At 26.8% G+C, this 13,666-nt stretch overlaps 2 protein-coding genes across 5 annotated transcripts; both read left to right on the forward strand.

Moving 5' to 3' along the window:
* Positions 1-207: 207 nt before the first annotated feature.
* On the forward strand, positions 208-5,985 carry LOC130669799 (probable helicase senataxin). 2 transcript variants are annotated; one of them, XM_057472871.1, is made up of 12 exons: positions 208-331; positions 840-874; positions 1,111-1,428; positions 1,500-1,699; positions 1,790-2,025; positions 3,483-3,726; positions 3,809-3,912; positions 3,994-4,118; positions 4,188-4,329; positions 4,857-5,266; positions 5,333-5,516; positions 5,620-5,985. In XM_057472871.1, the coding sequence occupies exons 1-12, from the start codon at positions 299-301 to the stop codon at positions 5,890-5,892; spliced, it is 2,304 nt and encodes a 767-aa protein (XP_057328854.1). In that variant the 5' UTR covers positions 208-298; the 3' UTR covers positions 5,893-5,985. The 2 variants fall into 2 exon arrangements, with proteins under 2 accessions (XP_057328854.1, XP_057328855.1); XM_057472872.1 differs by lacking the exon at positions 208-331 and adding an exon at positions 422-522.
* A 473-nt stretch (positions 5,986-6,458) lies between these two features.
* On the forward strand, positions 6,459-13,153 carry LOC130669800 (probable helicase senataxin). Of its 3 annotated transcripts, none has more exons than XM_057472874.1 (12): positions 6,459-6,793; positions 8,482-8,602; positions 8,701-8,952; positions 9,023-9,252; positions 9,580-9,815; positions 9,913-10,156; positions 10,218-10,312; positions 10,403-10,518; positions 10,593-10,740; positions 11,181-11,575; positions 11,660-12,011; positions 12,531-13,153. In XM_057472874.1, exons 2-12 carry the CDS (start codon positions 8,496-8,498, stop codon positions 12,657-12,659), a joined length of 2,304 nt encoding a protein of 767 aa, XP_057328857.1. In that variant the 5' UTR covers positions 6,459-6,793; positions 8,482-8,495; the 3' UTR covers positions 12,660-13,153. The 3 variants fall into 3 exon arrangements, with proteins under 3 accessions (XP_057328857.1, XP_057328858.1, XP_057328856.1); XM_057472875.1 differs by lacking the exon at positions 6,459-6,793 and adding an exon at positions 6,886-6,994; XM_057472873.1 differs by lacking the exon at positions 6,459-6,793 and adding an exon at positions 8,085-8,236.
* The last annotated feature ends 513 nt before the right edge of the window (positions 13,154-13,666 follow it).

Genomic DNA, 13,666 nt, shown 5'->3' on the forward strand with positions numbered 1-13,666 from the left:
TACTTATTTTGCTGATTGAATTAAAATAATATATAAAAAATATTGAAAAATCCAAAACTGCACACTTCAATCGCTCAATAAACTGAAATTGCGATTATTATTTTTATTTGTTTTGAAAAGCGCGCGCATTTTAAAAGGGAATCCCAGAATTTTATGATTCAGCTTATCATGCATGTATGGAGTAACCACGAGGCTTTATATATATATATAAATTCAACTATCGTTTTATTACGCAATAAAGTGAGGCGTAGTTAAAACATCAAAATATTTCATTTTCAGCATTTGAGTTTCATTTAAAATGTTTTTTGAGTTTTTGATAACTGTGGTCTTCGTGAGTATTATTTATGACAATACTTATTTTAAAATATTATTTTTTAATAACTCATTTCAAAGAGTAGTGTATTGAGTACAATTTACTTTTTTTCTTAAAATTTTTAAAACAAGCTAATAGAATAATAATTTAAAAAAATTTGGAAAATCCAAAAGTGCACACCTCGAACGCTCATGTTATATTATGGATATGTAATCATTTTACTTTTATTAATTGTTTATCCGAATGTTTTTTTTAAATAAGTTGAAATATTTAAATGTTAGAATAAAATTAAATTTTTTTATACTTTATATTATCGCAGTCTTAGAAACAATAGGGCCTTGATACCGTGATAAACAGCTGACAGTAAATTAACTTCTAAGCAGAATAGCTCTCAGAAAGTTTTTTAAAAGTATACTTTAAGGTACTTTTAACTTCTAGACGAGAGAATTTTACTTAGATTGTCAAATTATAATAAATCAGATTCTATATTAATATTTATTTTTTACTTTCTAAAATTCAAATTTAGGTTCTATGGCGAGTTACTAAATCAATAACTAAAAGGTAAACTGGTTTTAATTATGCAAAAGTAAGGCCCCATTTATTTTAGCTTGTAAAAAATTTTTCTGACTTAAAGTGAATTTATTCAAAAATCAATTAATAAGTACTTCGTATTTTTACTATCTAAAATAAATGGAATTTACTTTTGCATACTTACGATTATTTTCATTTTTACATAAAATAATTTTATGCAATTTTATTTATTGAATATTTTTATTTTCATGGAAAATCAAATAAAGTAACTCTGATAACAGTTCGTTTGATACAAAACCTCGTACTAAATACGACTATAAATCTCATAGTCAATACTGCTATGAACCTCATACTCAATACTACTATGAATTTTTCCGTACAATTTTTGATTGGAATCCTTCATGGATTTTTGACAATCAGTATAAAAATACACCACCAGCTACAATTGATTTAATAAGAATGACTCCAGTAGCATTAAAGTATTCAACCTTAGAAGAATATCAAAAAATAATGTTTCCTCTTTTGATAAATGAATTTTGGCATTCATTAAAACGTGACATTGCAGAAGATATGGACTATCTTCAGTATGATAATTACTTAATATATGAGTATATGATATTATTTAATTTACTAATTTGTTGTTGAAATATTTTAGATGTAACAAATATGTCACAGGATGTGCAACTAGGACTTCATCTCGATGTACATCAAACACTATTCGATTTCAATGGATAATAACGTGTTCATATGCGGATAAACTTGGCGATGAGTATCCAAGTCGTGGTAATTTGGTTATTATTAAATATGGAATATCTCATCAACTAGCATATGTCGAAGAAGTTGAGAAGAGAGGAGGTGAGAATCGTTTACTCAATTACTTTGAAATATTTATTCTATTCCGTATAAATTTTCCAAAATAAAATTATTGTTGCTCGTTATACTTAGACAAACGAAAATTGACGACTACATTTACTTATGCATTAATAACAAAGTACGATCCAAAATTATCGTTGTCTGGTCCATTGTCATTAACAACTTTGACATCGATTTTATCTACTTTAGCACTTATTGATGTGCTAGACAATATTTCCAATTCGCCGCTGATTAACGCAATTTTACAACCAAAATTTGAACCATATACTTTGTGTACGGCAATCGAAAATATTTCTACAGTAACTGGAGTAAGTAATTTGTATTTAATCATTGTACTATGTGATCTATCGGTGTTTAATTTTTAAACTTCCCGCTGTGAAAATATTCAAAAAAAGGGAAGTTATTGGTTTCGTTCTGAGGTCCTAGGAAGCTATTTTGACTATTTCCGAGTGGACGCTCGCGTGTGTGTGTGTATACTTTTTCTGCCCTCCGGCCGGAAAGTGGCAACTTTCGGGCCGCTGCCCCAAACGAAGTTGCGACTTTCCGGCATCGTCGAGCAGAAAAATAGTATACGCACCTTGGCCAGTAAAAAAGAAAGCCACAGACCACATGTTTGTCAGCCTCGGCTTCGCCTCGGCCAACAATTACATGTGCTCTGAGACTTTTCTTATTTTACTGGCCTAGGTATGTAATATACTATTTATGCCCTACGATATTTTTGGGATGGGAAAGAGCTCCCAAGACTTAGAGAGCTGGTTAGATTTTGAAATCAATCGGCTGAGTACTTTACGAGTTATACGAAAAATAAAAATAAAATTGTTTTTTTTTTAGGTTTTTTTCATATAACTCAGAAACTACTTGCCCGACTTGCTTCAAAATATAATCAGTTCTAAGTCTTGATGAGCCCTTTTGATTGCTGCCAATCACGTCTAAATTAGTTGATTTGTTCCAAAGATATCGTCGGGCAAAAATTACTTTTTTTCAGCGAAATGTATGTTTTTTCGGTTCAACCTTTTCTTAAGTACCAATAAGTAGTGATGTTTTCGAGTTCTCTGAGCTTGAAACAGCGGGAAGTTTTGGAGATGGCCACAGGGTCAACCATTTTTCAGATTTTTTTTCACAATACTTAGTATAATCTAGATTATACTGGGTACTATCTGAATTTTTTTTTTACGTCGGATGTTACTGAGTATAATCCGGGATTGTAGCCAGTACCATCTTATTCTTTCCGTGTACATCAGAACTATGAATTTTAATGTTTAATCAGTCGACACAAGCCAATTTTAAACTAATGTAATTTTGCGGATTAAACATCATTAGTTTTTTTCTCAAAGGGTAACGGTAACCGATTTTCAATTCAATTTAATTTACGGACAAACACTAGAAACCTAAAATAGAGAGTCTTTAGCGTTTTTCAAAACCTTAACAGAGGGCTAAAAATTTTGTATTTTCAAAAATTCTAATTCGTCTCCGAGAAAAATTGTTTTAAAATTCTCATTTACTTAACGAGTGCAACAAAGATAGTCCCGTTTATTTTTCTGAGTGTGAGAAAGAGGTCCGGTAGCGTATCCCCTTAAAGCACAAAACGGTTGGTACATAATTTCATTTTAGCCCTATACATTTTTTTTTATCTTAAATTTGTCTCGTTTCGACTGAATTAAAATATTAAAACTTTAAGTTTCAATGCAGGTAATTATAAAAATATAGTATGGTACAGTATAAAAGACAATTTAAAATATCGTCTATATTAGATATTTATTTTTAGGAAACTCTTAATTTGAAACAATGGGAAATAATGTCCAGAGTTGTGAGTACAGTTGAATATATAAAAACTCGTATAGGTTTGATACAAGGACCTCCAGGCACTGGAAAATCAACAGTAATTAAAAATATTATTGCATCTACATTGAGTAGAAGAAAAACAGCAAGAATTTTAGTCTGTGCTCCTTCAAATAAAGCGGTCGATGGAATAGTTATTAGATTATTGGAAATACAATCACAGATGAAAGGTAGTGTAAAATAATTTAAATATTTTATTATCATTAAATTGACCATAATCTGATAGTAATTAATTTTTTTTTCTATATGTAGCACAAGGCATTCCTTTCGAAATTGTTCGGATAGGCTGTATCGACAGAATAGATGAAAAAGTTAAATGTGTATCCTTATCAAATCTCAAATCGATTCGAAAGAATGTGAATATTATTTTAGTATCCAACTTACAATTATTTTAAATCACAGTTTATAATATATTAATTATCGTTTTATTTTTGTAGCAACACTTATTTAACATAAATAATGGGGATAAAACCATTGAAGAATCTATTCTAGTATCTGCAAACATTATAGCATGTACTTTAACGTCATGTTATACGAATTTTCATATGAAATCTGTGTTTAAGTAAAAGAAATATTTTGAAAATAAATAAACTATGTGAAATAGTTAATAAAAAAAAATTATTATTTCTAGGTCTGGAGGGTTTTCGTTTTGCATTGTAGACGAAGCTGCTCAAGCGACAGAATTACTTACATTAGTGCCTTTAATGTTAAATATAAATAAATTAATTTTAGTCGGAGATCCTCAACAGTTGCCTCCAACTGTTTTATCGCAGGTATTTACTAGGAGTGTGCGAATAGTTCGAACTTACTAATTATTCGTATTGAATCGAATTGAACTGTACGATTCGAACTTTGGAACGAATAATTCGAAACTTTACGATTTACTCACATAGTCTCGAATTATTCGAAAATTTACGAATAATTCGAAAAGTTTTTTTTGAACGACATAAATTGTAATATTTTTTTCAATAACTCAAATTTTTGTCAGAGGTAAATAGAGCTCAGACACGAATCTACGAAAAAATTATTTTTTGTTATTTTAAAAACTATGCTCTCCATTAAATAAAAATTTAATATTTTAAAGCTGATCAGAAAAGTTACAAATAATTCAAAAACTTTCGGATAATTCAAAAAGTTGTAAATTTTTAAAAAATTCGAATTATTCGATTTGAATTTTAAATCGAATAGTTACATCCGATTCGATTCATCGATTCTATTCGAACATCCGTAATATTTACAAAAGATTTACAATAAAAAAATATTGTATACTATTTAAATATTTATTTATTTACTGTTTTAGAAAGTGAAAGATTATGGGTACAATCAATCGCTTTTTGCCAGAGCTCAAAAAATATTTGAAAGCGAAAATGATATTTACTTTGATAATCCTGTTGTAATGTTGGATACCCAGTATCGAATGGTTGAAGCAATTTCTCAGTGGCCGAATCAGTATTTTTACAAAGGAGCGATAAAAAATGCTGCTTCTGTAGGATCATCAAATTTTCACAATTACAGAGTTCTTAATCATTCATATTCACAATCTTTTAATGGTGAGTCGAATGAAAATGAAGCAAAACTTGTTTTACAATTAGTTCGTATATTGAAAAATGATGAAGTAATAAACTATCCAAAAACAAACAAAGAAATGAGTATTGGTATAATTACACCGTACCAACAACAGCGCACATTATTAATGAAACATTTACAAAAGTAAGTTATTATTTAAATGTTTTTGATTTTCTTTCCTAGCCAGATAATTATAATTATTATTTGTAGTGAAAATAATAAAATCGAGATAAATACAGTGGACAGCTTTCAAGGTTCTGAGTGCGACATCATTATTATGTCATGTGTTAAAAGTAAAGGTATTGGGTTTGTTAAAGATCCAAACCGATTGAACGTAAGTCTGACTCGAGCTAAACACACTTTGATACTTTGTGGAAATTTCCGTACATTTAGGGTGAGAGAATTTATTTTATTCGATTTTTACAACTAAGTTTGAATTATTGCAAATTAAGTAAAACTAAAAATATTTATTATTAATTAATTTTTTTAAATTTCAGCGTAATAAAATGTGGCAAAATTTATTAAATGACGCAGAATCACGTGGTCTTTATTATGATATTCCAGAAAAAAAAAACGTACAAATAATGAAAAATATTATTCTCAAAGGCACGAATGATAATTTTATCAACAATTATGAATATTTCAATAATGAAAATAATATATATAGATACAATAATAAGATTTTTCAAATTATAATTCATTTTTACAATGTCATTATCAGTTTTGTCAAATGTTTATTTACAATTAATAATTGTAATAATAACATCTGAATTATTAAGATGTAAATTAACTGATCTATATATTGTGTGGATCAGTCAATTGGCCCTGGGTTATTGATCGGTTTTACCCTATATATTATAGGGAGATGAAAATATAAAAAAAAAAACAATAAATTTTTTTAATTATTTCACCTGCTCATGTACTGACAATTGACCATAATCTTTAGAATAATAAAATTAGTCTAATCATTTAATTTTCTGAACATTCCATTTCTTATAAATAATGTTTTTTCTTTATATATTTTACTAATACATATCATTCTTTAGATTCGTTTATCAATGATCGTGACTCTAAGATTCTTTGTAAAAGAAAATACTTTCAGAGACCAGATTTTTCACAGAAAATTTCTTTAGTGCAAAATATTTACATTTATTATCACGCTTACATTAAGATAAAATAAAAATTAAAAATTTCTTCATCTATACATCAATGTTTTATTCCTAGTATTTTTTTCTTTTCAATATTTTTATATTTAGTGACTGAAGTCGATTAAATGATAAAACTAAAAATAAACCAAATAAAAATCTGAGTTAATAAAAAACACAATAGTAATTTTTTAAAATCTAATATACAATCATGTAAAGATTATTTATAAATATTTAATGTCTAGGATTGAATATAATTCGAATTAAAATAATGACTCCGATTGGTTGTATTATTACAGCGCGCGTATCGTTAATGTGAACCCCGGTGTTAAATATCAAAATTTTTTTTATGTACACATACTTGAATTGTTTACTCACAGCATTACATCATCCGTAATACGACACAGCTCTAGGTCTTGTAGTTAACTATTAAAATTCAATCAGACGTTTTTTGAATGCCACAAGCATTCAATACAAGTTTTACTTTAATTATCAATCAACGATTTGTACGTTATTCTAATTGCAAGTACGTATAATTTATAAATAATTTTCGATTTTATTATCTATAAATTTTTATAATAAAAATTTCAATTTCGAAATTTTTTAATCCTTTCATTATAAAAATTTATGAGTGAATGTAACTGACAAGTGACAATTTTTTGAATTAAAAAATAAATAAATACAGTGTAAGTGGAATAAAAATTAAAAAAATTTATGTAATTGAAAGGTAAGTGGAATAGAAATTAGAAGTCATTAGATAATTAAAAAATCAGTACGCGTTTTTTTTTCATTTCATTATTTTTATTAATTAATTTATTTAATTAAAATTTATAAATTGTCTTATATCTGCTACATTCAAACTTGTAAAAATTTTGAATGTTTTTAGTAATACTGAAAATAACAAATGTCTGATAATTATTTAAATTTTTAAACAAATTACAAATTAATAGAAAAAAGTTTTTGTAAATATGCATACAAAAGATTTTGAGAAGACCTGCAATTAAAATCGGAGTTTAAAAAATTTTATTTTATTATCGACTTAATGTTTATAATTATGAGTATTATTAATTTATTTAAAAGAATGAGTATGAATGTAGCTGACAATTAGAAATTTTTAAAATTTTTAAATAAATAAATAAGATGTAAGAATAAAAAAATCAAATACTGCGTATTTAGAAAATTAAAGTCAGTACGCGCATTTTTCTTAATTTCATTGTTTTGATTAAGGGCCAGTTTTTAAAACCGTGTTTATTTTTATTCGTACTTAAATTAATATTCCTAGTACCCATTAATAATATATAGATATACCAGCAATAATAATGTAAACTCGGTTTTTAGATTTGGCCCTAATTTATTATGATGCTGAAGTTAGTCGACGTCTAACGATTTTAGGATTTTTTTACAAACAGTAAATTTAAAAAAAAATTGCACCTATAGTTTTTTTTAATTTTCTACATGTGCATATTTTTAGTTTTTTTTTTTTAATTAAATTGTTGAAAAAAAAATTCCAAAATTTTTAATTGTCTGCTAACTTTAGGATCATTAATTTATTTATTTATATTTAAAATTTATAAATTGTCTCATATCTGCTATCTTCATATTTATTCATATTTAAAGAAACTTATTTACATAAAAACATATTTATTACAAGACCGTATTAATTATATTATAAAATAAATTAACTTTCATTAATATCACCATTATAGGGACAAAGTTTTTTTTTTTTCAAATATAGTTCCTTAAAAGGAATTTTTATTTTTGGAGTTAACTTTAATTTCTCATACCCCCACCATTTTATTCCTGAGCTTAATCTCCATTGTATTCACTCTTCATTTGTTTTTAAATTCAATACAAGTATTAATTATATTTCAATTAATTAGTTCTTAAATTTATATTAATTTGTTTAAATGAATACTGTCACAAATTAATTGATAATTTTATCTATCAATATTTTAAAAACAATAGCGAGGTAAATGGTTTATTTTTAAAATTAATATTTAAATTTAATTTAATTTTCTTCTTTGGTTAGATTGACATTGGCATTGGTTATCAATAATCGATATTTCAATGTCGACATTTTACAACACTTTGTTCTTATTACAGTTACAATAAGTGTATTTGTTTGTTTTTAATTATTTTAAAATTAATAAAAGTTAACTTCATAAATTTTTATTTTATTATGACAGATAATTAAACTGTTTTTTTCTTTATCAGTTTATTTCAAGAAAATGTATTTCGACGATGACGATTTTGTGCAATTTAACGCATTGTCAATCGATGATTATTCTGAGTACTCGCATACTTCCTTCCGAAGCGTTTGGACCGATAGATCCAGGTAAAGTTATTTATAAATTAAATAAAGTTGTTGATTTTTTATAATTATTTTTAATAAAATTAATTTCTTTTTTTATGTGGGTGCGTCCAATAAATCAGATTACAAGAAACTTCTAGTAAAAATGTACGCAGAGAATTTTTTCATCAAATTTTTCAATGGAATCCGTCATGGGCTTTTGATAATCAGTATAAAGATGTTCCGCCTCCAATTATTGATTCCATAGAAATGAATCCTACAAAATTATTGTATTCAACTTACGCTGAATACCAGAAAATTTACTTACCGTTTTTGATAAGTGAATTTTGGCCTACGTTACGTGATGACATTATTGAGGAAGCGAAGAAAAAAAAGTTATTTTAATATATCATTTATTTGAAATTTTATTTAATTTTTTTTTTTATTTACTATTAAATATTCCAGAGAACCGCAAACTATCACAGCCACTGTCAAAGAAAATTCATGTAAACATTTACTACTTGATAGCAATGATTCATCTCGTAAAATTACTCAATTCAAAATAACTGCAACAGTGCCTCGTTTAAATAAACTTGAAGATAAATATCCAAGTCGCGGGGATTTAGTAATCATTGAACATCCAGATAAAACAAATCAACATTTTGCGTACATAGAAGAAGTTGATAGGAGCGGAAGTAAGAATTTTAAATTTCAAAATTCATTACTATTTTTTTGTATTTTTACATTTTATTTAATTCTCTTATCATTTAAATTCATTATGTCTCTCTCTTTCCTTGTCTTCTTTCTTTCCGTTCAATTATTTATCATAAAATTTCTTGTCTCTTTCTAAACAATCTGGACCTTCCACGTACTCTATCTCTAGTGTCACGACTAAATATCACACTACATAATATCATGTGATATTTAGTCATGTAGCCCTTTCTCTTTCTCTTCAGTATTTTTTTTTCCTTTATATTTTACGATTGGTTGAATTTTTACTTAAAAATAAATTTTATATTTAGATAGATATTGTTCGCAGACTACCTTGACTTATATTTTGATAACAAAGTCTTGTTCTCAATTTGAATTGTCAGGTAGTTTGAAATTTACTACCGTCACATGGATTTTGTCGTATTTAACTCAAATTGATTCACTAGACTATATTCTTCAATCACCTCTGATTGAGTCAATTTTAAAACCAAATATTGATTCTTATAGAATCTCACCAACACTCAACACGGTTCCAATTGTAACAAAGGTACTTGATATTTAATATCATACGAATGACATATTTTTATTAGACTTAAAATTTCATGTTTTTATTAGACTTAAAATTTCATTTTTTATATTTATAGGAAGTTCTTAATTCAAAACAGTTAGAAATTATATCAAGAGTTGTAACTACAGTTGAAAACAGTACTCCTGGTATATGTTTAATTCAAGGACCTCCGGGTACTGGTAAATCAACAGTAATTAAAAATATTATTGCATCTACATTAAGTAGAAGAAATACAGAAAGAATTTTAGTATGCGCTCCTTCAAATAAAGCAATAGATGAATTAGTGATGAGATTATTAGATATACAACCGGATATGGAAGGTAATTTTGAATTAATTTGACTTATATTATATTTTATTTATAATTTTTTTTTTTTATACAGATCAAAACATTCCATTTAATATTGTGCGAGTTGGTCGTGAAGACAAGATTCATAAATCTGTTAAAAAAGTATCGTTACTGAATCTCAGAAAAAGCGTAAATAATACTTTACAATTTATTATTATTATTATTATTATTATTATTAAAGATATTTTAATATTAATTAATGAATTTATTTTATAACAGAGACTTGGATATGGCAGAGAACAAACTATTGAAGAAACACTTCTTGTATCTGCAAATATTATTGCTTGCACTTTAACATCTTGTTACACAAGCTATCGAATGAAAGCAGTATTTGGGTACTATTTTATTGCCTATATAATTTTTAGGTTTTATTAAAAATTTAATTTGCTTATAAAAAATTTATTTTTAGAAAGAACAAATTGAAAATACCGTTTTGTATAATAGACGAAGCTGCACAGGCTACAGAATTATTAACATTAGTGCCTTTAATGTTTGATATTAACAGATTGATTTTAGTCGGAGATCCCCAACAACTGCCTCCGACTATACTGTCGCAGGTATTTATTATAAATTATAGTAGAGAAAGGGTGGGGGGCTGAATGAATCCCTCCAGCAGAAAATGTCAATATTTTGAATATTTTTTTTTAATTATACACTTTTTTAGCTCCCAAATAAATATTTAGTATCAATAAAACTCATACATAAATGTTAATTGTGGGGCAAAATGAGTCTCTTTAAAAAAAATTTTAAAAGTTTAATTTTTTCGATTTAACAAAAACATTATTTTTAATTTAAAAAATTTTTTAAAGAAAAGTGAATAATAAAATAAAATAAAGTATCAGTAATTTGTACCCGGTCACTAATTGTGTCTGTTACCTTAAGTATCCTGTCCAAAAATAATAATAGGGGCCGTTTTATTTCAAGGATCATTTTGCCCCTTTTCTATCAATTAGCAATATTATCATAGATTTAAATACTCATTTATTAAATATTGTAGAAAGCAAAAGAATACGGATATGATGAATCACTTTTTGGAAGAGCTCAAAAAGTCTTTGAAAGTGAATCAACAAAACCGATAGTGATATTGGACACCCAATATCGTATGGTTGATGCTATTTCCCAATGGCCTAATAATTATTTCTACAAAGGCGCTATAAAAAATGCAGCCTCTGTCGCACCATTAAACTTTTGTAATTACAAAGTATTTAATCACTCATACTGTCAAGATTCTGACGGGCATTCAAATCCAATTGAAGCAGTATTGGTAGCTAATTTAGTTAAGGTGCTATTGGAAAAAAGAAAATTAATAAAGTCAGACAAAGAAATCAGTATTGGTGTTATTACTCCTTATCAAAAGCAACGTAAATTAATAAATCAATTATTAAATCCACCGTAAGTTAATTTGAATGTTGGGTTTTTTTTTTTTTTTATTGTTAATAATTTGTTCTGATAAATAATTATTGTATTTTAATGTAGTGAAAAAAAGAAAATATTACAGAAGAAAGGTACTGAGAGTAATGATGGTCTGGATAAAAAAAACGATGATTTGGACAAAGAAAATACTGGTGATAAAGCTGGTGATTGTGATGATAAAAAAGGAAAAGAAGATAAAAATGAAAACAAGGAAAAAAAAGTTGATGCTGTTAAACCGAATAAAATTGAAGTTAATACAGTAGACAGTTTTCAGGGGTCAGAATGCGATGTCATAATTATGTCTTGCGTCAGATCCAACGGGATTGGTTTTGTAAAAGATCCTAATCGACTCTGTGTTAGTTTAACGCGAGCGAAACACAGTTTAATACTCTGTGGCAACTTTAGCACATTCAGAGTAAGAATATTTAATTAAATTTAAACTCTATATTATTTTTAATATCGTAGTCGTCTCATAGAAAATTTGGGATTTTGCCCTACCATAATTATTTCTCTTCTGCCACAATATTTAGATTTGCACGTGCGCAGTATATCTTTTTCAGAATATTGTAATAGAGGGGAAAGAATAATGGTGGGAAAAAATCTCAAGCTTTCATTGAGACGATTGTAAAGAGTAATATTGTTTAGTTTTTTTTGTTTTTGATTTAACTTGAGAGTATTCTCAGACAGTGCCATCCATTTTTTAAAAATATGCAATGAATACATGAATATTATATAGATATACCAGCAATAATAATTTAATCCCGGTTTGAAAAACTGGCCCTTAGATTTACTTATAAAGAATATAAAAAATATTATTATTCCAATCAATGTACTTAGAGTATCCACAGTCAACAGCTCTAATACTCATGTTTTGAAGTTATTTAATAGTTGATAATGAAAAATTAGTTGATTTATTTTTTATATTTTATTACAGATCAATGATATGTGGCAGAATCTTTTGGATGACGCTCAGTCACGTGGTGTTTATTTTAACGTTTCAAACGATGAATTAAAAGCAATCACGAATCACTTAGTCGTTGATCGTACTCATGCTTTATTTTAAAATTTGTATTTAATTTTTTTATTAATACTATCATATATTTTTCTTTCAAAGATGATATTTTACCCTTCTTTTCTATTACATATTTAAAAGATACATCATCGTACTGAGTTGTATTGTTTATGTTTTCAATTACAACATATAAATTAACCAAATATCAATTGATTTACAAATTATTCATATCACAATTATCCTAATAAATTATACATAAACTCATTAATAATTTTTTTTCAATTTATAAAAATTACTACGTCTGTTTTTCATCATTTTACTTTACATCAACGCGCAAGGTTAGACTCCGATGGACAGTACAGATCCCGCTGGCTGAAACTCTGAGTTGGACTACTGACAAAACGGCGCTTAAACTCAAGAATTTTTAATACATTTATTTTATATATTAATATTTATATAATCATATGACAAACGAGTTTTCTCATTACATATTTTCATTTACATTTAGCGATAATTAGTCAGCTAAAAATAAATGTTTATTTCAAACTGCTATCAGGTGTTGTCAATATTATTTCAAAATATCATTTGCAAGTAATCAATTTCATGTTATATTATTGAATCTAAATAATCACCGGTTGTATTCTTCAAAACTTATACACATTGTAAATTTGCCGTACTGCACTAAGCGCAAATACCATAATTTGTATAGAAATACCATAGGAACCACATGAGTGTGAATGTAACTGACAGTGGGAATTTTTTAAATTTTCGAATAAATAAATAAAATGTAAGTAGTAGAGTAAAAATAAAAAATGCGTATTTAGATCAATGAAAAATCAGTACGCGCATTTTTAAAAATTTTATTATTTGAATTTATTTACTCAAAATTTATAAATTGTCTCATGTCTGCTACATTCACACTTATAGTAATCACTTGTGTGTTCAGCAGGGCAGGAATAGGAATTTTATGTACATCTGATGTATGTTTCATGAGGTTCGAGTTTCATTTATTGTTTGAATTTCGAAGTAAAACAATACACTACTCGACGCTACTTTAG

This window comes from Microplitis mediator, chromosome 6 (assembly GCF_029852145.1).
Source record: "Microplitis mediator isolate UGA2020A chromosome 6, iyMicMedi2.1, whole genome shotgun sequence".
NCBI lineage: Eukaryota > Metazoa > Arthropoda > Insecta > Hymenoptera > Braconidae > Microplitis > Microplitis mediator.